At 52.6% G+C, this 22,074-nt stretch overlaps 1 protein-coding gene across 3 annotated transcripts in view; it reads left to right on the plus strand.

Annotated features, from left to right (window-relative positions):
• The window catches only part of TGFBI (transforming growth factor beta induced), a 51,710-nt gene that overhangs the window by 19,331 nt on the left and 10,305 nt on the right, over window positions 1-22,074 (plus strand). For all 3 annotated transcript variants that reach the window (XM_029218567.1, XM_029218566.1, XM_029218565.1), the window contains 7 exons: window positions 4,684-4,782; window positions 14,402-14,466; window positions 15,698-15,858; window positions 16,174-16,338; window positions 16,585-16,731; window positions 18,782-18,923; window positions 21,489-21,701. In XM_029218567.1, coding sequence (XP_029074400.1) covers window positions 15,793-15,858; window positions 16,174-16,338; window positions 16,585-16,731; window positions 18,782-18,923; window positions 21,489-21,701 — 733 coding nt within the window. In that variant the 5' untranslated portion in view covers window positions 4,684-4,782; window positions 14,402-14,466; window positions 15,698-15,792. The remainder of the gene's footprint in view (window positions 1-4,683; window positions 4,783-14,401; window positions 14,467-15,697; window positions 15,859-16,173; window positions 16,339-16,584; window positions 16,732-18,781; window positions 18,924-21,488; window positions 21,702-22,074) is intronic.

The following is a 22,074-nucleotide window of genomic DNA, read 5'->3' on the forward strand; positions in this document are numbered from 1 at the left end:
GGGGCGCCGGAGACAAAGCCCGAGCCTAAAGCAGGCTGTGTGGGACGCTCCGAGGGACCAGCCCTGCAGGAGGTGGAGGGAGGGAGGCGGGGACGATGGAGGAAAGTCAGCAGAAGGCACTGTGTAGAGGAAGCGGATGGGAGAGCTGACCCGTCACCCCAACTCAGGCCAAGAGCGTGAGAGGGATCCCGGGCTTTGAGCTTCTCCCAGCGGAGAGCGCTTGGCAGCTCTCTGCCCCGAATCACCGTGGGAAGGTGGCCAGGGCAGAGAGGGAGCCCACCCAGCAGGGCACAGATTCCAGTCCAGCACCTTCAGATGTGTCGCTGGGGCCACACAAGCTGGCAGCAACCAAGGCCCCCAGGCTCCTGTTCACCTGTCCAGGCCTATACCCGCGACCTGGCCCCAGACACTGCTCTCCAGGCGCAGCAAGGGCAGTGCGGCATCTGCTCCCTGGGTAGATGAAGAGCAGGAGAGTGTGCTGAGCCTCGCACACATTGTACAGATGGGGAAACAGTCTGGAGGGGACACACCACTTCCCCACGGACCTTCAGTATGTACTGGAGCTGGGATTGGAATCGGTCTTAAAACACTGGCTGGGTTTGTAAATTTGGGACATTATCATTGCAGATATTCCTTTGAGACACTGAAGATGTGTTGGTTTTAGGGGGCAAACCCAGGCAAAAGGTCTGACCTGGTAAAGACCCTGGCCCAGACGCAGGCAGGGGTGGGCAGTGTTTCTACATCCCAAACTAGGCCCTCCCGCTTCACACATAGCCAGGCTTTGCTGCAGCTTCCAGCCTACCTGGGTGCACCGCCTCCCTTTTTCACAACTAGGTAGAACTGTATGTGGATAGTCGTGTCACAGCCCAAATGCCATTGGGTCTGGCATTTGCTCCCAGGTGGTTCCCAGACCACCATGTGACCGGGCAGATCTGTACTCAGATCAAAACTCCGTTGGAAGTGATCAGAGTTGTCTCCATAGGGCTTTACAAAGCCTTGGCTCCCCGCCCTTCAAAGCGCCCCCTCCTTGGGAGCAGTCATCCTTGTACCCTCTGCCTGTGTGTGGCCTTGTGGCCTTACTTGGCCTTTCAGGTGCCCAGGGCTGTGGGGGGACTGGTGGGAGTGAGTCTGACCCCTCTGCATCCTTGTACCCTCTGCCTGTGTGTGGCCTTGCGGCCTTACTTGGCCTTTCAGGTGCCCAGGGCTGTGGGGGGACTGGTGGGAGTGAGTCTGACCCCTCTGCAGAGTGAAAGCCGTCCAGGCGATGCTGCAGCCTCAGCACCCTGGAAGAGAGAGGAGAGCGCAGGGGGTGTCCCGGGGTCTTTCGGGAAGTGAAAGCTGCCCCTTTGACTTAGGCCGGGTTCAGAAGGGTGAGGGGACAGGGCAGAAAGACGAGGGGGAGAAGAGGCATAAAGGCAAAATGTGAGCACCTGGCATTGTCATTGTCTCTGCCCAGCTCTCCATTGTCCCTCTGCCTTTCTTACCAATGGAGCATGTCCTGTTTGGGTGCTGCGGTCCTCCTGGGAGGTTTCTGTTCCTGCTGTATCTTCTTAGGCACTAAGGCAAGAGAGAGCCCCAATAGCATGCCCTGCAGCACTGTTACCCGGAATGGTGGCTCTGTGCGCTCTGCAGTGAAGCTTCCCCAATGGTGTTGACAGGGTTCTAGCAGGAGCCACCTCTGCAGCAGGCCTCCTTCCTGTCAAAGCCCAGAAAAGCCACAGACCAGCTGGAAAATAGGTTTTCTTTTTCTTTTTTAAATGCAAACGCTCTTTATTATAAAGTTCAGACGTTAGATCAGTTTCCTCCCTCCCCACCCTCCCCCCACCCCTGCAGGCTAATCCTCTTGATTAGCTGCTTGCAGTGCAGTTGGAAAGGCCTATAGTGATCTGTGATGGACAGGATGGCCTAAGCAGTCCCTGGTGTGCACCCTCCCCCAATAAAGTCTGGACACACAGGCAGGTGAACTGTGACAAACAGTTGCAGACACAGTTGCGTTTACTCTGATCTAACTGTCCCTGAAAACCTCACAGGGCTGCCTGACTTTGCCCCTGGGGGTGGCACCCTGTGCAAAATGGATAACCTTGTTCAAACTCCCGCCACCTTTTAAAGTGAGATCTGGTGGGAAGGGAGAGGTAAGCTCTTTTTTAAAGGAAATGTATGCGTGCTTCACATGACGTGAAGGAAGAAATAATAAGCAGGCCCTGCTCACCCTTTATCACCGTCACCACTTTTGCTTTCATCCTTACCGCAACACAGTGAGCTCTGTAGCGTGCGTTCCCATTTTACAGATGGAGAAACTGTGGCTTAGTGAGGTGGAGTGACTTAGTCCAAACACAGAAATATGTTGGGAAACTAGTGACTATGATGTGGTCTCTTGACTCCCAGCTGTTATCTGTGTTGCTATAGGGAAGGAAAAAAACAGTACTGAAAGAGAAGTAAAAATGCAGTCACACTTCCAAATATCAACAACCAAAACTGGACTGAATTTTCTGAAGCAGTTGATTTTCAAATCCAAGTTGAACAGCAGAGCTGTTGTGCTTGAGGTAGAAGGCCCAGAAATGGGGTGCTCATTTTGATTAAACTTCAGCATAAATTTCCTGTGTACACAGCCCACCCCTCCCACCCCGATGTGAGAGGGAGTGCGTCACAGAGACCCCCAGCCTCCGCTCCTGTCTCAAAGGGCAGCAGCAGTGGAAACTCACTCCGCGGAGGAATGTTGGAGCCACATCCACAAGAGACACTGAAGATTTTGCCAAACGCCTACGGAAAGTTGCAGGGAATTCATCAACAGTAATTGTTTCCTGCTTGGTCAGACAGAAGAACTTCTGAAACTGTACAGCAATAAACAACACCTATGGCTGGAGTGTGGCCAGCGGGGACTCTCTCAGGGTTATCTGGGACTGCTGTAACCTATGAATGCCGAGCAGCAAACTGAGAAGCAAGTTGGCTTCTGTAAAAATCCTCTGGAGGCTGTGGGGATTTGGTCAGACCCAGCCAGGAGCAAGGGGATAAGGGCTGTTCTCCCTGCTGGCCTGCGGTTTCCTCTCTAGCCTCAGCTTCTCTCACCCTCAGGTTCTTAACAGTAACTCACTAATATTTACTGGGCTTCCTTGGCCCACTCACCTTTGCCTGCTGAACCACGAACTGGACAAGAGGTGACATCCAGGTGGTAGAAGAGACAGGGCAGAGAGGTAAAGGGTCAGTGTGCTCTCCCACCCAATAATCTGACTCTGAGTATTTGAGAATTGACCAAGTTCCTGTAGCCATGTGACGGGGACAGCAGGTGCTGCCCTCACCGCGGTATCAGTGTCTTCCCGAAAAACACCATGCATCTCAAATGATGACGATTGATTATATTTGTAAGGTATCAGAGGAAATGATATTTAGAACTGATAGCTGAGGTTCTCTGGGCATAGAGGTTCTGTGAAAGCCCGTAGTCTCTCCGCTTTGCTTTTCTCTGGCTTGTGATTCAGCCAGGTGAACTGCCTGCCTCCGGCTCAGGAAGACTGCCTCCCACTTGTCACCACACAGCCACAGCTGCCTCCTTCCCCAGGGGCTCCCAGTAACTGCCCTGCCACCACTTGGCCTGAGCATGGTTTGGGTCAGAACTTGGTACACTGGGTAAAATACGCAAAGACAAAAGCCCACGTCTGTGGGAAAGCAGACTTCTCAGCAGAACCTGGGTGTTTGCGCAGGGTTGCTCAGGATGCTTCTGAGCTGGGTGCTCCTGGGAGCAGGTCAGTCCAAGCCCCTCTGCACCTGATCCGGTGCTCAGCCGCATCTAGAACGTGAAAGGAAGAACAAGGCAGCACACCTGCCCTGAGGGTTCTTTGGAGGGTAATTGAAGAGAAGACATACACGCCCTGATCAGTTTTGGGTTCTGTTTGGTAGCCAGCGTCAAACAAGGGCTGTATCACCGGTCAGAGGTGGACGGAAGTGTGTCACCTGGGGCACTGGAAGAGGGTTTTCTGCGGGGAGTGGGATGCAAGCCGGGGCCTAAGTAATAAACGACTGAGTTCAGTGAGTGAGCATCTCCTTCCAAGGTCCTGACAGCAGCTGGCCGTGCCCCCTAGTTTCCAGGGTGGACGCTTCAGATAGGCCGTGTTTGGGAGCCAGGCAACTGCCTAGGGACGCAGAGGATGTCTGTGTGTGGAGTTGCCTGGGAGGTGCTGGGGCCCGGACCTCATGACCACGGGACCAGCAATGCCCACAGGGAGGCCAGGTTAAAGCCTGTGGATGTTTGGGCTCAGTGTGGAGGAGAGGTGCAGAGGAAGGCTGGGGGGCCTCTCTAAGCTGCTGTTCTTAGCAAGCACACCACTTTTACTTAGCTGATATTCTCCATCTATAACACGGAGTCTAAAATTTTTAAGATGTTTGTAGTTACACTTACCAAATGTCTGTGTCAAAGAAGAATGCTTAAATGAAATTACATCACTGTATGAGATATACTTGGACAATTTTTAAATCGGTGGGGGGGGATATTTTCAGGGGGATGCTGGAAATCTAGGTCATGAGGGCCAGAATGTAACCCCCAAGCCAGCCCCTGGAACCAAGACCGAAATGACTGTATCTTCTCCAAATCTAGAACATTCTGGTGACCCAGGAGGGCCCACGTGGTGGGAAGGATGTGGAGGTGGGTGGACATGCTGACCATCTTGCTAACACGGCAGCTTCTGTTTTCAGCCCCAACGTGTGCGCTGTGCAGAAGCTCATCGGCACCAACAAGAAGTACTTCACCAACTGCAAGCAGTGGTACCAGAGAAAGATCTGCGGCAAATCCACGTGAGTATCTGGAACTCCCCGAGACCGCCAGCCGCTGGGGAGGCTGCCCTCGATGTGCACGGGCTGCAGTTGCCGCTGGGCGTGGGCCAGCCTTCTGGAGCCATGAAGATGCGTGTGCAAACATGTCAGGGGACTGTGTGCTTGGGAGTGGTGTTTTTTGTAGGCTGGCCAATTTTGTTTTTCATTTTTAAGGCTCCTGACAATACTTGGATACATTTTTCAGGGCTGACTTGGGATTGCAAGAAACATGAAACATGGTGTGGGTATGTGTGCGCGCGTGTGTGTGTGTGTGTGTGTGTGTGTGTGTGTGTGTGTGCTTCCTAATCCTCACTAAGTGATACAAACACAAATATTCAGTGGAGAAGCCATCAGCCTCTGACTCTGGGAAAGAAAGCCCATTGGTGAACTTATACCCGGTTCCTGCTCTGCAATCCAAAAGACTTAGAGCGCCTAGAAATATGCACATAATAAGACAGCGTAGCATATTAAGAACACAGGCTCAGACTCCCTGATTCAAGGGCTGGCTCTGCCACTTACCTGGGCAGGTGGCTTCACCTTTGGAATCCTCAGTTGCCTCATCTGTAAAGTGGGAATAACAGTAGGACTACCTTATGTGATTGTTATGAGGATTGAATGAAATAATGCACAGAAGAGGCTAAATTAGGTACCTGGCGCATAGTAAGTGCTCAGTAAATGCCATCTGCTGTTATTTGCAAATCTCAGCCCCTCAAACGGAAGTGAGACACGGGGGGTGTGGACACCTGTGGTTACGGGAGGCCTTGCTGGTGCCTCTGTCAACACAATCAGCACGGAGGGAGACGGCATTCACCCCAACTGCCCTGCGGTCTGCGTGTTCTAACAGAATTCCGGGGAAAGCTAATCTATTTTGGCACCAACCATCAAAAGATCTCAAAGCTGGCTCTCTCCTACAGACAGGAAGATGTGCATAACTCCCTGAGCCACTTGTGAGGAACGGACCTTCTTCTCATCTGTGTAATGAGAGGATTAAGAGATGCTAAGCCATGATCTTGAAGCCTTCCCCATGTTAGGGATTTTTAAATGTATTGCTTGTGACTTGCTTTTGAGCAGATGTCTCCTCTAACTGAAGGAAGGGAAAACGCTCTTTCCTTGAGATGTACCTGGAAATAAATATCCCAACTTGTGACCCTGACTGTGTCTTAACACAGTTATCAACTCTAGTATGGATCAGGGAAATTGTAGATCAGGGCAGAGGTGGGGAGAGACCAGTAGCTCCCTGGGAGCCTGTCAAGGGCAGGGCCATGACAATTGGTTCCCCACTTGACCAAGCCCAGCCACAAAGGCAAGAGTTGAGTGAGCTAAGAGGACCCACCTCCCAGGTTTAGGGAGCAAACAAACCCCCAGCTAGAATTCTTGCTGCTGTGGACAAAAAGAGATTATGCAAATAATATACCACATGTCCTTACCTGGAACCCAAGTTAAAAAAAAAAGAAGAAAACCTTCAGTACTCTTTGACTTTTCCCATGTGTGTATATTATCTACTAAAATAAGCAATTAATTACTTAATTAAACACAGAGCCAGGCCTCACATAATTGCTTCTTGGAAGATGACCAAAGCCCTGGTATCAAGCATCTCAGAGCCCTGGGTTTCAAGATGCCACCTTTTTGTTCTTTCTGGTTTCCCTAGAAATGGGACCCACTTAGGATGTCAAGCTGGTAACAGGGTGGCATTGGCCATGGTATTTCAGCGTGGCGCGTGTTGAAGCATTTGTCTGACTAGTTAACAGTAGCTTGGGAATATTCCCCAGCAGTTCCCAGGTTGATGCTGTTGTGGGTGATGAGCCACCTTGGCTTATTGGCTCTCGGTACCTGCACGCTTCTCCACTGATGTGCCAGGACGGGTGCAGGCGGCACAGCTGTATGTTGGCCAAATGTTCTTGATAAGGGGTCATTAAGATGTAATGGTGCAGCACCAGTGAGCACAGGGGAGCCCAGGCACTGTGGGAAGGAATAGACAGGTAGGTGTGGGTGGGGAAATGGAGGTGTAGAGCAGGGCCAAGCAGAGCCCAGGGCCCAGTCCCAGCCACTGAGCTGGTCTTACAAAGCCAGAGGGGATGACCTGCACTTACAACTCTGCGATGTTCTGTTGCTTTCGGCAGCTTAAAAAAGAGGAAATGGGGGGCTTCCCTGGTGGCGCAGTGGTTGAGAATCTGCCTGCCGATGCAGGGGACATGGGTTCGTGCCCCGGTCCGGGGGGATCCCACATGCCACGGAGCGGCTGGGCCCGTGAGCCATGGCCGCTGAGCCTGTGCGTCCGGAGCCTGTGCTCCGCAACGGGAGAGGCCACGGCAGTGAGAGGCCCGTGTACCGCAAAAAAAAAAAATAATAATAATAATAATAAAAAAAAGAGGAAATGGGGACAGAAAATCATGAGTTGATAAAAAAAAAAAAAACTTCACGATCCAAGATAAAAAGGTCCCTTCCTGGAACATTGCGTGCAGTGTCAGGAAGGTGAAGCTGACCGGGGAGAAATCCAGAGAACTCAGGGAGGGAAAGGGGAAGCGGTTGGATTCATCTCCACTGTCCCCGAGAGAGCTGAGAAGGAGCAGCCTTGTAGTTCGCTTGTGCCCGGGATTAAGACCCATGAAGGGGCTGCCATCTGGGCACCGGGAATTCAGTGCCATAGCTGGTCAGGAGAGGAGAGGGTTCTGCTGGCTGGAGTTGATGTCATCCTGGTGACAGTGGGTCCCTTGGTGCATTTATTTGGGAGATGACCAGACTGGGAAACCGCAAGCATGGTTGTGGTTGGAGCAAAGAGGGCATTCTCAGCATGTGATCAGCCTGGGCAGTGGGGATCTTCCTAGCGTGACTCCAGGGAAGAGGCTGGAGCAGAGGTGTGCACTGGGATGCACGACAGCAAAGGTCACCAGGGGGCCCAGGACCCACAGGAGAATTTGAACTTGAAAGCAGATAATTGGCACTAAGTACAGGACCAAGGGATGAAGGCTTTGCCGGGTGAGGTCACACAGAGACCCAGGAGCCTGGAGCCAAATGTCTGCTGCAGTGAGGCCCCGACTCCACCTCCACAGAGGGAGGGAGGGGAATGGCCACATTCAGCACTCAGCACTCCCATCAGGCCACCGCATCCAACATCTTTAGACGATAGCTTTTCTGTATTACCGAAAAAAGTCTTGGTGCTGTTTGTCAAGCCTGATGCATGGATTTTATTATAGGAAGTAGTTACCAGTGGGCCCCTATTTAGTGACTTGAGTGAATTTTATTACTTAGAAATTCATTTAACTTCAGATCCTAAAGAGCACCAGTGTGATACAACAGCTAATCAAGCAAAGAGGGTCATTTCAGTCCTCGGTGATGATCAGTAACCATAACATTTTTACATACAGCAGCTGAAGCAATGGTGCAGGAAATTGTGCTCAGGAAGCCTGGCTGCCTCTGACAGGCCTTCTTTGTAGAAGCCCCGGCAAGAGGGAGGTCCATTTAACAGCCAAGTCAGAGCTGACATCATGGGAATGTAATGAATCACAGCAGGAGCTCAGGCATCCTCAGTGTGGCACAGGGAGGGCCAGCGCAGGAGCTAGCAGGTAGGGGTGGCAGCTGCCCATTCCAAAAGGCTTAACGTTGTTTCACAAGCAACGCAATTCACAAGCACAGTAGCCAAGATGAGCTGGCAGGACATTCCCCCTTCTCTAGTAGCAAGCATTGCTTTGCCCAAGGGCTGAAATATTAATACTTCTTCAGCACTGCCTTCAAGTTTAGACATTTCACTTCTACCAAAGCCAGCTGGTGTATGGTCGAGATTTTCCATCATTTGGCAGAGCTGTTACCTGTAGATCTCATTCGGGCAGGGCACCCAGGGACATCTGCAGTGAAGCTGAGGAAGAGCCTTCCTTTCCTCCCTCTCCTGTATCCCACAGCCTCGGTCCCAAGAGGAAAAAGAAGAGGATGGTGAGAAGCCATCTAGGGGTGACAAGCTATCCTCAGACCCACACCAGCACCTCCTTCCCTGTTTCATATTCCCTGTGCAGCCCCCTGGGACCGCGTGGCTAACCTGCTCTGAAATAACTCAGGTTTGACATATGCCAAACACCTCTGTTGTGCAGTGCTTCCTGAAGGTTCTCTCCCATTCTGTAGACTCCTAGGAGTCAGCTTAGCTGACAGGGAATCTTGTTCTGTTGAGTATTTATATGAACCCATGTACCATTTGGGGTAAGACCCTATGGTAGGCAGAATAATGACCCCCTAAAGCTGTCTACATCCTCACCCCTGAACCTGTGAATATGTTACCTTACAAAGGAAAAGAGACTTTGTGGATATGGTTAAGTTAAGGATCTTGGAGGGGGTGGGGGGGCAGGTGATTATCCTGAATTATCTGATGAGTCTAATATAATCATAAGGGTCCTTGTAAGAGGAAAGCAGGAGGGTCAGAGTCAGAGAAGGAGATATGACAATGAAAACTGAAGTTGGAGTGATGTGACCACAAGCCAAGAAATGCAGGCAGCCTCTAGAACTGGAGAAGACAAGGAGTAGGTTCTCCCCTAGGACCTCTGGAAGGAATACAGCCTTTGGTTTTAGCCTCGTAAGGCCAAATTCTGACTCTAACATCCAGAATTGTAAGATAAATTTTGTGGTTTTAAGTCACTAAATTTGTGATGATTTGTTCTAACCACAATGGACCCTATCTATTAACTTTCACAGCTGTGTTATGGGGAATTTATTACATGTGATTTGATCAGTGGTCTCCTGCAGGGCACGGCTTTCAATGAAGTTATTAACCTAACTTCAATTTGAAGTTTATACCTGGAATTTTTTAGGAAGAAGCTCCGCAACTGAGTGCTTAGTAACTAATATCAAGTAGCTGGTAAGTGCTTTTCATAGGTTAGCTTGTTCAGTTCTCACAATCATCCCTTAAGATCAGTGTGATCATTCGCCCATTTACAGAGGGGAAGACTGGGGCTCAGAAAGCCTTAGCAACCTGCTCAAAGTCATCCGCTGGTAAGTGGGAGAGGTCCAGTTATTCTACATGCTGCCCGCGGGGGAGAACCAAGCCCAGAAGCTAGTTTTGGTGACATGGGGGGAGCCCAAGTGAGCAGCCCTGGAGCGCCTGGGTCAACTACCCCAGATCTCTCTCTTCAGCCCTAAAACCTGTGACTCTAAGTCCCAGGGAGAAGGCCTCCTCGGGATGAATAGAGGCCCTTTGGCCCAGAGCCACCAACCTTTTCCTGGTTGCTCACCCACAGCTTGGTGGTCATTGAGAACCCCTGTTGCAAGGGGACTCCCTCCCTAGTCAGGTGGAGAGCGTGGGAACTGAGGAGACACAGCCAGCATCCAGGAGCCCTCCCCACCCAAATACCCTCACAAACCATGTGCAAACAGACGTCACCAAAAAATTTAAGTGTATTTTCCCAAGGTTCCGTCTCATTACTCGCCAAGCTGGGCCCTGGTGAATGGGATAGTGGTGGAGTCTTTAGTGGTAGACAGGTTAAAACAAGCCCTTTTTTTACCAGGGGGCTCAAGATTTTCATTTTCTCCTGGGAGGCTTAAGAGAGCTCAGCTGAGTGCGGAAAATGAACCCATCCAGGCAGGCGCCTGTCTAGACCACGTCAGTCTGTGTTTGTTCAGTGATTCCCTTGGAAATCATGACACACTGGATGGTTTACCTTCGGTCACAGGAAGCTGGCTCTCAGGCTCCATTCCTTACCGCACTGCTTCAGAGTCAGCTTAATCCCTAGGTGTTTACAGCCGTCACAGCGGCCAACATTGTGAAGCATGCTTGGGAGAGAGTGATTGTTTTAACTTATTATATTACCTCCTTGAAAAATTATTTTGGGGAGAGAAAAACCAATGCTTCTCTCTCTATCCAGTCATGAGTAAAACTTTGGAGGGGAATGGAGGAGAGCTTTGAGACTCTATTTCAATTCTTTAGGCCTTGGATTGACACTACCTCTTGCACCCCACCCCTGCCTCTTTCAAACGCCCTTCTAAGTCAGGCACCTTCTCTGACTTTCTTCCTCAAATTGCTCTTCTGACCTGGGAAGTTGGAATAAGAAAATTCATGTCTCATTACCCTAGAGGATATACTTTTTCTAAGGTTTTGGACTGCGTCAGGCCAAGGAGAAGCCAGGAGGCTTTAATCAGAGCAGCTTTTGCTGATAAGATCCGATCCAGAGACCAGCAGATTGGTTCTCTCTGTGCAGGGAAGCCAGGGAACCAGGGAGGCACAGATGGGGGCTCCCTGTGTCCATCCTTTCCTGCGTTCATCCTGGAGAGATGAACCTCTCCGTCAGAACCACGACTCTGTGATTGCCCCAGGGGCCCGTCTCCCCACAGCATGTGTGTTCTCCCCAGGGCCAGAGCCCAAGGAAGGTGGCACACGGGGCTGAGAAAAGGGCGTGTGAGTCCTGAAGGGTTTGGTCAGGATCACCTCAATGGGCTGTCTTCTTGGTCTGCAATTTACAGCTGCCCTCTGCTTCTCCAGGGCCAGGCAGGCTGCTTCTGAAAAGACCTGGTATTGCTGGGATAGTTGAGCAGGGTAACAGCCAGCTGTGGAAGCGTTTCAACCCATAAGGCTACCAGGCTGAGGGTGAGAGGCGTGGGTCACCCCATGCCCCTAGAGAGTGCCGGGGATGCCAGAATATGGGTAGCACAAGGGAAGAGGAGGGACAGGCCAGCAGGGTGAGAGGATTAGGAAAAGCTAACCAGGAAAAAGCCTTTGGCTAGGGGGCTGAGCCCCTGCAGGGGGTGGTGTGTCCCCCCACGTCCAGCCTCTGTGGGACACAGGTACAGAAAGCCCACCTGGAGAGAAGGGGCAGTGAGTGCTGACAGGGGTTAGCTCTGATCACATCGGAGAGACCACCTGTGTCCTTTTGATGTCAGACTTTCCAAATCAGTCCACTTTCCCCCAAACGTGTGCACTGTCAAGAGCAACAGAAAAGTGTCTGGACTTGCTGAAATGTGGGAAGAGTCCTAGATCTGCCCCTCCCCAGCTGTGATCCTAAGAAACCCCTTTGCCCCCAGAGCCCTTTCAGCTCTGATTCCATTCTGCATTTCCTTCTGCACGCGGAGACGTCCCTGCTTACGTCTGTCCCTGCTCCCCTGCCCGGCAGCCTCCGTTTCTCCTGTCATTCTCCCCATCTCTCCCCGCCTCCACACACACGTGGCCACAGGAACCAGTAAGTTCACACTTGGGGGGCTGACTTTCTGTTGTCCTCAGGGAGTTCCTGGTGAGGCCCCCTGAGCTATTGAGCTCTCTTGTGGCTTTGTAGGATGGAACTCAGACGCTGACACCCTGGAAGAAGGGTCTTTGGCCAGAAAAGTCTTTGGCTGGGGGCTCCAAGGCATGGAGTGTCAGCACCACGTGCATGGGGGACCCCAGAGATGATGAAGGAGAAGATCCCCCCTCCAACTGTGCTTCTCCAACTCCAGGGAAGGTCACCAGGCACTTTTAGAAAGAAGCTAAGCTTTGGGGGGCTTGACCAAATCCCACTTCCTCAACCCCAGCCATAGAGCCCTGGCATTTATCAGAGAAAGCCTGAGATTCCACGCATGCATGTTCCCGGTCCTATGGGCCCAAGGCTTGCGGCTCTCCCTAGTTTAGCTACGAGAAGCTGGCAGACATATCCTACTTTGAAAAAGTGCTTCTCTACCCCCTAGAAATAATCCCATTGGCTGGAATTGTGAGTGTGAAATTGGAAGTAACCTTAGAGGTCATCTACTTTAGCTTCACCTTATTTTACAAAAGATCAGGAAGCTGAGACCCAGAGAGAGAAATGGACTTTCAAGGCCACCCTGCTAGGTATTGATGGATGACAAGCCTAGTCTCCTGATTCTAATACTGTTTAGTTACATCCTGTTGCCTTTGAAAGGTTGTGTGTCAGTCAGATCTCACGTTTGCTGCAGGAGATGACTGGTTTTCAAAGAGAAAACCGTGGGTTGGTCAAGATCAGTCCTGAGACCACCAGCCTGTTTAACCCTTTTAAATAGGGCTGAAAGGTTAGAAAGGAAAAGGCTGGGAGGAAGGCTGGGAGAGAAGGGGGAAGAGGAAATCAGGAGGATGGAGAGAGCAGGGCAGAGAAGAATGTGCATGGTGTCACTCCTCAGAAATGTCCTGGGGGCTCATTTCTGGCACAGTGACACCCACAGCTCCCTAGCAGCCTGAGAATCCTAACGAATCTGTCTCTGAAAGATGAGTTAAAAGAAGATGAAGCGTGGATAACAGATGAGCCAGGCTTCATCTTCACATGACTCACCCGGGCTTCCCTGAGACAACTCCAGTGGAATTAGTAAGAGCAGAATGTCCTGGGCTCACTGAGAGCACCTTCCCCCCCTCCAAAGTCCAGACTTCTGTCTGATCTGCCTGCTTCTCTTCTGGTGATGTCATTACACACCCTGTGAGTGGCCGCGGTGAGCGGTTCTGTGGTAAAGCCGCTGCAATTCAAGGCTGAGTTCTCTCCTGTCCTGAAGGGCACATCCATGTGAAAGAAAGGAAGGGGCAGGACAGGGCTGTTGGCTTCTGGTTCCAGGGCTTCCGAGGAGGGGCTGTGCTCACGCCGCTGGTGCAGGGGTGGCATTCGACGGGACAGGGGGTTTGCTATGAAGCAAGTCTTTCCTAGAACGCTTCCTTCCTTGTGACCTTCTTGGAAATTCTCAGTCTTCTGGGTCTCACCAGGATGTTTTAGCTGAAGCTTTGCGTTTCAGACCTCCAGGAGGTGGTGAGTGTTCCACAGTGGACCAGTCTGAGTTAGAAGAGGAGGCTTTAAGGTTTTCTGCCAAATGACTTCAAAGTTTAAAACCATAAACGGCCAGACTTGTTCATCCAAATACAAAGAATCTCACAAACTGGCAACCAGTTGCCTCCTGGAAGGACAAGGAGATGGTTGAGGGGTGAGGGTGGATGGGGAGCATTTTACTATAGAATCCTATGTAGATTTTGAAACTATATAATGTTTTCATTGATAAAAACTTTGTTTTTAATTTAAAGAAACAGAAGAACAAGCGTCTTGATAAAAAAAAAAAGGGGCTCTGTTTTTATTTTAAAGTGTGATCGTGAAGATTGAGAAAAACTTGATCATATATACAATACACTACCCTTCTTGGTTAGTACGTCAGAGAACCAGAAGACCATGGGCTGTTTAATCCAATGACCATTGCACACTACATGCATACATCTTACAGATGAAGAAACTGAGGCCCAGAGAGGAGACGGGACTGACTGGCGTGGTCTGGTTTAGTTAGTGGCAGACTCAGAGCCAGAATGGCCCAGGGCTCCTTCGTCTCCTCCCTGCTGCCTCTCGGGAATGCTGCCCACTGGGTTCCCCATGAATTGTGTTGGAGATACATTTTTGGTGAGGATGTTTTCTAATGCCACCGCGGATATGCTGCCACCATCCTCTGACTGTATCCCGGTTGCATTGCTGTAGGTGATGGCGACTGCTGGGCACCTTGTACAAAGCTGAAGAGGCGTGACAAGCTTCTTGCCAACGAAAGGCACAAAGATGACCGAGCGTGTGGTCTCCTCTGAGAGCAGGCTATGTGCCCCATCGTGTCCCTTCCCAGAGCGAGGGCTGATGGCACGGGAGCGGGAGGGAAGTCCTGCCTAACACACGTGTGTGTCTCGTTACAGAGTCATCAGCTACGAGTGCTGTCCCGGATATGAGAAGGTCCCGGGAGAGAAGGGCTGTCCAGCAGGTGAATAAGCCTTGCCTGTTGGCACGGATGGAAAGGAAGGAGGGAGAGAGGAGCACCCACGTGAAGGGCAGCAGAGTCGGAATGGGGGTCCAAGGGATGGGGCTCCATGACAGGGCCAGAGGATGGAAGCTGGAAACAGCGGGTTTCCTGCGCTGCTCCTTCCTGTACAAGCCGACTGTCTAACACGCTGGGGGAACAGACTCCGATCCTGACCTGCCTGTGCCCCCTGCACCAGGCACAGGCTTCTGGCCTTGCTGTCTCTGGCTGGGAGTGATTCTAAACACATCCAGCATTTCTCATCAGCCCTGCTGGAGAGTGGATGGCGTGGGCCTGGTCTCCGGCTGGGCTGGGAACACCAGGCCACCCCACCTCACTCTGTCGGAAGCCATCCCAATGGAGCTCGTAGGGTCCCACGATGGCCATGCAGGTCCACAGACAACGTGGTACCTGAGAATTTCCTAGATCCTTTCCTTTAGTCCCACACACCCCTGGGGACTGTACAGAGGAGGATTTTTTTTGTTTGTTTTAACTTTGAAATCTTCGCTATTTCGTTAGTTGAGAATGTGAGAGTGAGACTTAAAAGGAAGGGGGTGATTTGGTTGGTGCCATGGTCACGAAAGGGGTGTGGTCGGCATGGGCTGGAGCTGGGGCCTTCCTGACTTAAGTGGCAGGACAGGTGGGAAACGTGGGATGGGGAAGGAGATGACCTGGAAGGTGGGACCCAGCCTCTGGGCCTTAGTTTCAGGCCCTTTAAAAGGAACACGAAGCTCCCTGTGTGAGGGGAAGGGCCTCCTGAGCTTCCGGCTACTTTCAGGAAATAACATTTTATTACTTATAAATACCTAAAGTACTTCCAAGATCTGTTTCATTCTGGTGGAGGCCATTAGGCAACCAGTTTCAAAAACAGCTAGATAGATCCGTAAGTCTAGCTTGTAACTGGATATCTGTTTCCGGTGTATGTTCCCACCTGTGTTATCTAAATGTCTATGAACAAAAGCTTTACTCTGCTTTAGTTAAAAATGATTAAGAATGACCAATCAGTTGAGTTCAAGTAGGGAGGCACTTGGCCTGTGGAGTTGTTCTAAGAAGCACGTGACCAGCCTTTTGGGCTCCCCGACAGCAGGCTCTCTGGCCTTCTCCAGCGGGTGTGCCATCCCATCTCAGACAAGGGTATGGTCTGGTTGGAAGGGCATCCCACAGGCCATTCCCGCTCTGTCCTCTGCCCCTGCAGCCCTGCCGCTCTCCAACTTGTACGAGACCCTCGGAGTCGTTGGTGCTACCACCTCTCAGCTGTACACGGACCGCACGGAGAAGCTGAGGCCCGAGATGGAAGGGCCTGGCAGCTTCACCATCTTCGCCCCCAGCAACGAGGCCTGGGCTTCCTTGCCAGCTGTGAGATGACCTCCTTCTGCCCGGGGACCCATACTGGGGACGCTCTTACTGAGACTCTCTAGTGATTTCCCACTGTCTCAGGAAATGTCTTCCTTAAGCCCTCAGATAAAACCATGGCACTTGAGCTAAAATAAGCCTCCCCAGGTGGCTTCCAATGCCCCATCCATTTAAGTGTCCAGACAGACGTTGATGCTCACGGGTGGGGGTCCTTGGCAGAATGGGGGTCCCCGGGGAACCTTTCCCAGGGTGGCAGGGACCCCTCTGTTGAACATGGGGCCTGCAGCCCCCTCACTGCCGCGCTGACCCTCCTCCTAGGAAGTACTGGACTCACTGGTGAGCAACGTTAACATCGAGCTGCTCAACGCCCTCCGCTACCACATGGTGGACAGACGGGTCCTGACGGACGAGCTGAAACATGGCATGGCCCTCACCTCCATGTACCAGAATTCCAACATCCAAATCCACCACTATCCCAACGGGGTAGGGCATCCCGCTTCCACAGCTCTGCCCCGTGCCCCCGCTGAGCCCGCGCCCGGTCCACATGTGGGGCTGGCTTCTCGGGTGGTGTCCCGCGGGTGAGGTCAGCTGTGCATAGTCATCTGCCTCCAGCACCTGCTTCTCCGCCGCTCGTGGAAGCCGCATTCTGTCCTGTGTTTTCCCTGCCTGGGCCTTCGAGGCTGTGCCTCCGAGGTGTTAACTGCTCACTCTTGCTCCTTCTCTGGGCAGATTGTGACTGTCAACTGTGCTCGGCTGCTGAAAGCCGACCACCATGCGACCAATGGTGTGGTGCACCTCATTGATAAGGTCATCTCCACCATCTCCAACAACATCCAGCAGATCATCGAGATCGAGGACACCTTCGAGACCCTTCGGGTGAGGGACTGTCCCGGGGGAGGCCCAGCTGGGGACCCACCACCTCCCAACAGGGCCTTCTTCTGCGGGAGGGGTGGAGGATGTCTCCATGTTCGTGGGCGCTTAGGTGACATGGAGGAAGTTCCTTGAAATTCCCATGAACATGGCGAGTCCACTAATCAGGCTGTCACCTTGACCCCAAGGAGACATAATTCCCTGCTGGGAACTTCCCCCTGCTGGTCTCCTATTTACTTTCCCTTCCTTGACTCCCCTGGGAAGCTCAGAGGCGGTGGCTGCAGCAGGACGGCTGCCTGGGCATGCACTGTGGGTTCCAGCGGTGGTAGGGCCCTTCCTCCCAGTTGCTGGTTCTCTCGTGTGGGACTAGATAAATGGCCTTTCAGCCTGCATGATCTTCTGGATCACACGACCCCACCATGGGACCCCTGATGTAGCCATACCCCTGTTTCCTTGGAGCCCTGACCATCAGAGAGGACACAAGTATAGACACAGACACGGAGTCTGGGATTAGACTTCTGGCCTGAGTTCTGCCTGCTCTGGGGCCCCAGAATGCTGTTCCTGCCCCCCTGCCCAGCAGGCATTTATCTTACTACTGGGGTGGCAAATGGGCCTTCCTCTTGGCACCGGCCGCTCAGAGGAAGTTAGCACAGGCTGCCCTGTCAGGGTTTTTGCCCCGATTCAAGGAGAACTTCCTGACCACAAAGGATACCAAGTGGGCGTGGGATGCTTCTTCCCCTGGAGATCGCCAACACAGAGAGACAAACATCCCCGCGCTGGGCTGGCACTCAGGTGTCCTTAGGAAGTGGCTCTGGAGGGCCCTAGGGAACCTGCCCTCTAAGCTCTTCCCATGCTTTCCTTCCGGGTCACTCAAAGGTCAGGGGTCTGCAGGGGGACAATGTTCCCACAAAGTTGGTGGCACAGCTTTTGATTTATAGCAGCTGGTCCCCACTGAGTAACGTCCTCTTACTGTTTAGGTTTGGTACATATTCCTTCCTTTTTTCTTCCCTTTGGCTCTTCCGAATGCCCATCTGTCCTTCTGCTAACACATACTCGTTAAGCACCTGCTGCTTCCCAGGTGTGCTCTGTGTGCCCGAGGAATAGAGGAGAACAAGACAAAGCTCTGTCCCCACTGGCACTGGTATTCTTCTGGGGGACACAGACAAGAAACATACAAGGCAGTCACAGGTCATGCTAAGTGCTGTGAAGTCAGGCAGTAAGTGGTGAGCAGAGGAGGCCCATGGGGACCAGCTGGTCCGGGAAGGGTCTGTCTGGAAGAGGTGACCTTTCAGCTGAGGCCTGAATATTGGAAATGACCAGTTATACAAGACACAGGGGCAAGAGCTGAGCTGGCAGAAGGGAGATGGAGAGTAAGGCTCCGAAGCAGGATGAGCAGGAAGGAGGCCTGCAGGGCTGAGTGAAGAGTACTAGGCAGCCAACAGGTGAGGCGGGAGTGGCCAGGCTGGTGAGGCCCGATCCTACAGGGCCTTGCAGACCCTGCGAGGAGTGTGTCTCATCCTGGGAGCAGCCGGATGCTTTTAGAAGATCATTTTCCTGCTCTGTAGAGAAGGGGTTATGTCATCCTTATGCTCACGGAGCCCACACAAATAATTATCGCCAGTAACGATTGAATTGCACGATGTGAGAAGGACAGCAAGCTGTACAAGTGTGTCTAATAGACTCATTTTCATCTGGGGGCAGGGGCAGGGGCTGGGCAACAGCAAGTTGACTACCTAGAGAAATGACATTTTCGTCAAGGCCCAAGGAACAAATAGGAATCAGAGAAGCAAAGAAGGGGGGAAGGGCAGAGGGAACAGCAGGACAACAGCCCCGGGGTGGAAAGGAGAAAGGCAGGGCAGCAGCTAAGAGGTGGTCAGAGTGGGCGGAGCTCAGGCTGGCAAGGCTCCTGGAGGCCGTGGGAAGATGTAAGCCTTGGTTCAGCCTATCTTTTCATCCAGGGCTTCTACAGAAGTCTGGATCCCTCCAGAGGAGCACTGGTGAGACCATGCGTGCCCAGAGCCTTCAGGGAACGCTGCATCTTCTCCCCTCCCCACAGGCTGCTGTGGCTGCATCGGGGCTCAACACCCTGCTCGAAGGTGACGGCCAGTACACACTCTTGGCTCCGACCAATGAGGCCTTCGAGAAAATCCCTGCTGAGACCTTGAACCGGATCCTGGGGGACCCAGAGGCCCTGAGAGGTGAGCACCCCTGGGCTTCTGCTGCCGCGTCATTGGAGTGGCCAGACTAAGGCCAAGGCCTGCTCTTGTCCAAGATAGACACGCTGCTTGCCGTCCTGTCCCATTGCGCCCAACTGACTGTATCTCTGCAGAGGCCACAGCAGAGCGCTGGTCAGAGGGGCGGGTGAGGAATCCAGCAGGCTTTTTCTAGGGACACAGCTGGGCTGAGGAGGGAGGTCGAGCTGGAGGTCCAAAGCAAGCTGTGGCCAGAGTCTGGAAGAGTTAAAGGCCCAAATGATCAAAGCTAGAGTGAGGCTGCCGGAGTGGGCAGTAGCTTGGAGGTGTGGGGAGGGGGTGGCAGGTGCTGGCATCCTCGAAATGGAATCATCATGTTGACCCTTGAACTCTTCCTGTGTCTGGCCGGGGGCCTCAGGTATAATCCAAAATTACAATGAAAAACCCGAAACAGTCAACTCTTGACTCTTCATTGCTGAGTCCTTCCTAACCTTCTCAGTGAGCTGATAAGTTAGGAGGAGCATCGATTATTGCTGGAGGAGAGGGAAGGACCATGTGAGGGCATGTGAGGGAGATTAGGAAGGGAGGCCAGGCTCTGCCACCCCAGCTCCCCAACTCCAGGACCACTGATATGCTGCTTGCGGGTCCCTGGGTCCCCTTCAAAGGGGAGTAGGCCCCAGGTCCCCTGCGCACTCCAACCCTCCAATCACACTTATTCCTCCCAAATATAATCCAGGGATGACTTCATTTCTTTTGAATCTATTTAAACCCACCTTCGAAATGCCTAATGCATTTCAGACACCCCATAAATGTAAAACGTTCTCCTTGCAGCTATGCAGGGCTGGGAAAGGGCACATTTCTGAAAGCACAGATGGGGATCTCTTATGTCCAGATATTGTGGTGCCAGGAACCCAGGCCGCAAAAGTGAGCATGGTACAGTCAAGGAAGTTTAAACCTCGTTGGTGTAACAGGCTTAAAAACGGGTCACTGGGGATCTGATGTGCTGAGCGTAGTACTCAGAGATACTCCCAAGGTCACAGGGATGAGGGCAGAGATGGGCATCCGCAGCCTGAGGATCCTGAAGGCTTCCGAGGAGATGAGACTTGGGTGCATCTCAGCATTTTAGCTTTTTAGTTAGAGCTGTTTTCCCCCTAAAACATGTTTTGTACGGGGCACATTTTTATCTTTGTAGCTATCAGAACACCTTATTATAAAGTGAAAAAAACACCCCAAGTGTATCCCTTTTGCACATCTGCCTTTTCCCACTTTAAGCTGTTTGCTCAAAGCGAGGGAGCTGTGTGTGGGGCTGCCACTGCAGGCTGGAGGGCGGGCGGCCACGGTCCACCTGACAGCCTCCTGGTTGCTAGCGGGTCGGCAGATGGACGAGAAGTGCCCGTTCGCAGGCTGGCTTCCAGCCCTGGCCTGGCTCACCCTCCGAGGGGCCCTGGCAGGTCACCCACCTCCCCACCCCCGGTCTTCAGCTTCCTTCCCTGAGAAACTAAATCCCCAAAGGCCTCATTCCCACCGCAGTCTTGCCGTCCTTTGTCTTCCCCACCGGCTGAATCGGGTCAGCACTGGCCTTCAAGGCCCTCAGCACTTCTGCGGGGCCTCAGAGCTTCCTCCTGCCTGTGACAGTGCGGTTTTGGTTCCCACACTCAGGACACATTGGAACTCGCCTCCGTGGTGAGCACGCAAGACAAAGGGCCCCGGGGACCCTGGTGAGTGACAGTCCCGGAACGGCTCTGCCTGGCTGGGACTGGGGCACGTCCCCTCCACTGCTCCTGCAGCCTCAGCGCCCCCAGCCCCTGCCCTGTCCCTAAAGCAGCACTTGGGCAAGTAATTAAACGATTCTATGATTTACGGGTGGAGTGAATGGGGCCGCAGAGACCATGTCTTACTGATCACCGTCCCCAACCTCTAACAGGCCCTGACAACTAAGTAGACCCTTGGGGTAAAATGAACAAAAACAAATAAAATGTATAAATAATTCAGAACTTTCATTTGCTACAGTTTTCATCTTTTTCTACCACACTTTACATTTTCATAAAGGTCGTAGATAAAAAAAAAATCCCAAGGTAAACTCATTTGAGTTTTCCCCCTATCTGGGAAGTTCAGATACAAATAAGAGAATTCACCCTGAAGTTCAGGTACTAAGAAGCTAATCACGAGCACTTGTTGGGCGTTTACTCTGTCGTCAGCCGCTGTGCTGGGTGCTCACACTCAGAGTTTCACGTCATCCTTACAATCAGCCCTAGGAGATGAATGCTGTGCTTATCTCCACTTGACCGATGAGGAAGTTGAGACTCAGAGAGGCTCAGTGACTCGCCCAGGGTCCCACAGCTGCTAAGTGGCCGAGCTGGGATTCAAACTCAGGTAGACTGCACGGAGCCCAACTAGTTTTAGAGGCTAGGAGGAGGAGAGAAAGAGGAGGATCCAGGCCACGTGGTACCCCAGGCTCGTCTGATTATTAGCCTCGGAGAGAATGGAATCCTAGCCAGGGCAGGCGGCGAACTGGCGCCTCAGGTCAGCCCGGCTGGCACTGACTTGACCTGTGTCCTGTTCGGCCCCCAGACCTACTAAACAACCACATCCTGAAGTCGGCCATGTGTGCTGAAGCCATCGTGGCGGGGCTGTCCTTGGAGACCCTGGAGGGCACCACGCTGGAGGTGGGCTGCAGCGGGGACACGCTCACCATCAACGGGAAGCCCATCATCTCCAACAAAGACGTCGTGGCCACCAACGGTGTGATCCACTTCATCGACGAGCTGCTCATTCCAGACTCAGGTGATCCAGGCCTCGGGGGCCTCGGGCCTGCCGGGTCTGCTGTCCCCTGTGCCGTCCACGGTGGCGCGGCTGGGGGAATTTGGGGATCTTGGGAGCCGCTTCCCTGTCTGCACCCAGCTCACAGCCTTCCAGGAGAGACAGCCTGGGCACCTGGCAGGTTGCAGCCAGATTTTGGAGAGTCTTGAGCTGCAGGCCTGGGAGTCCAGGCGTTACCTTGTGGGCAGGGGAGAGCCATTGGAGGTGTCTGGGGAGGGAGCGACTCAATCACGGAAGCCTTTCAGAAGATCTGCCCGCGCTGGTTGGGCGCAGAGGGCCATTTGCTGACTTCAGAGCGTTTGCCTTCTCAATCATGCCCAAGGATCCCAGGGTCACT

The sequence above is a fragment of the Monodon monoceros genome, unplaced genomic scaffold (assembly GCF_005190385.1).
Source record: "Monodon monoceros isolate NGI ecotype Baffin Bay Population unplaced genomic scaffold, NGI_Narwhal_1 Super_Scaffold_12, whole genome shotgun sequence".
NCBI lineage: Eukaryota > Metazoa > Chordata > Mammalia > Artiodactyla > Monodontidae > Monodon > Monodon monoceros.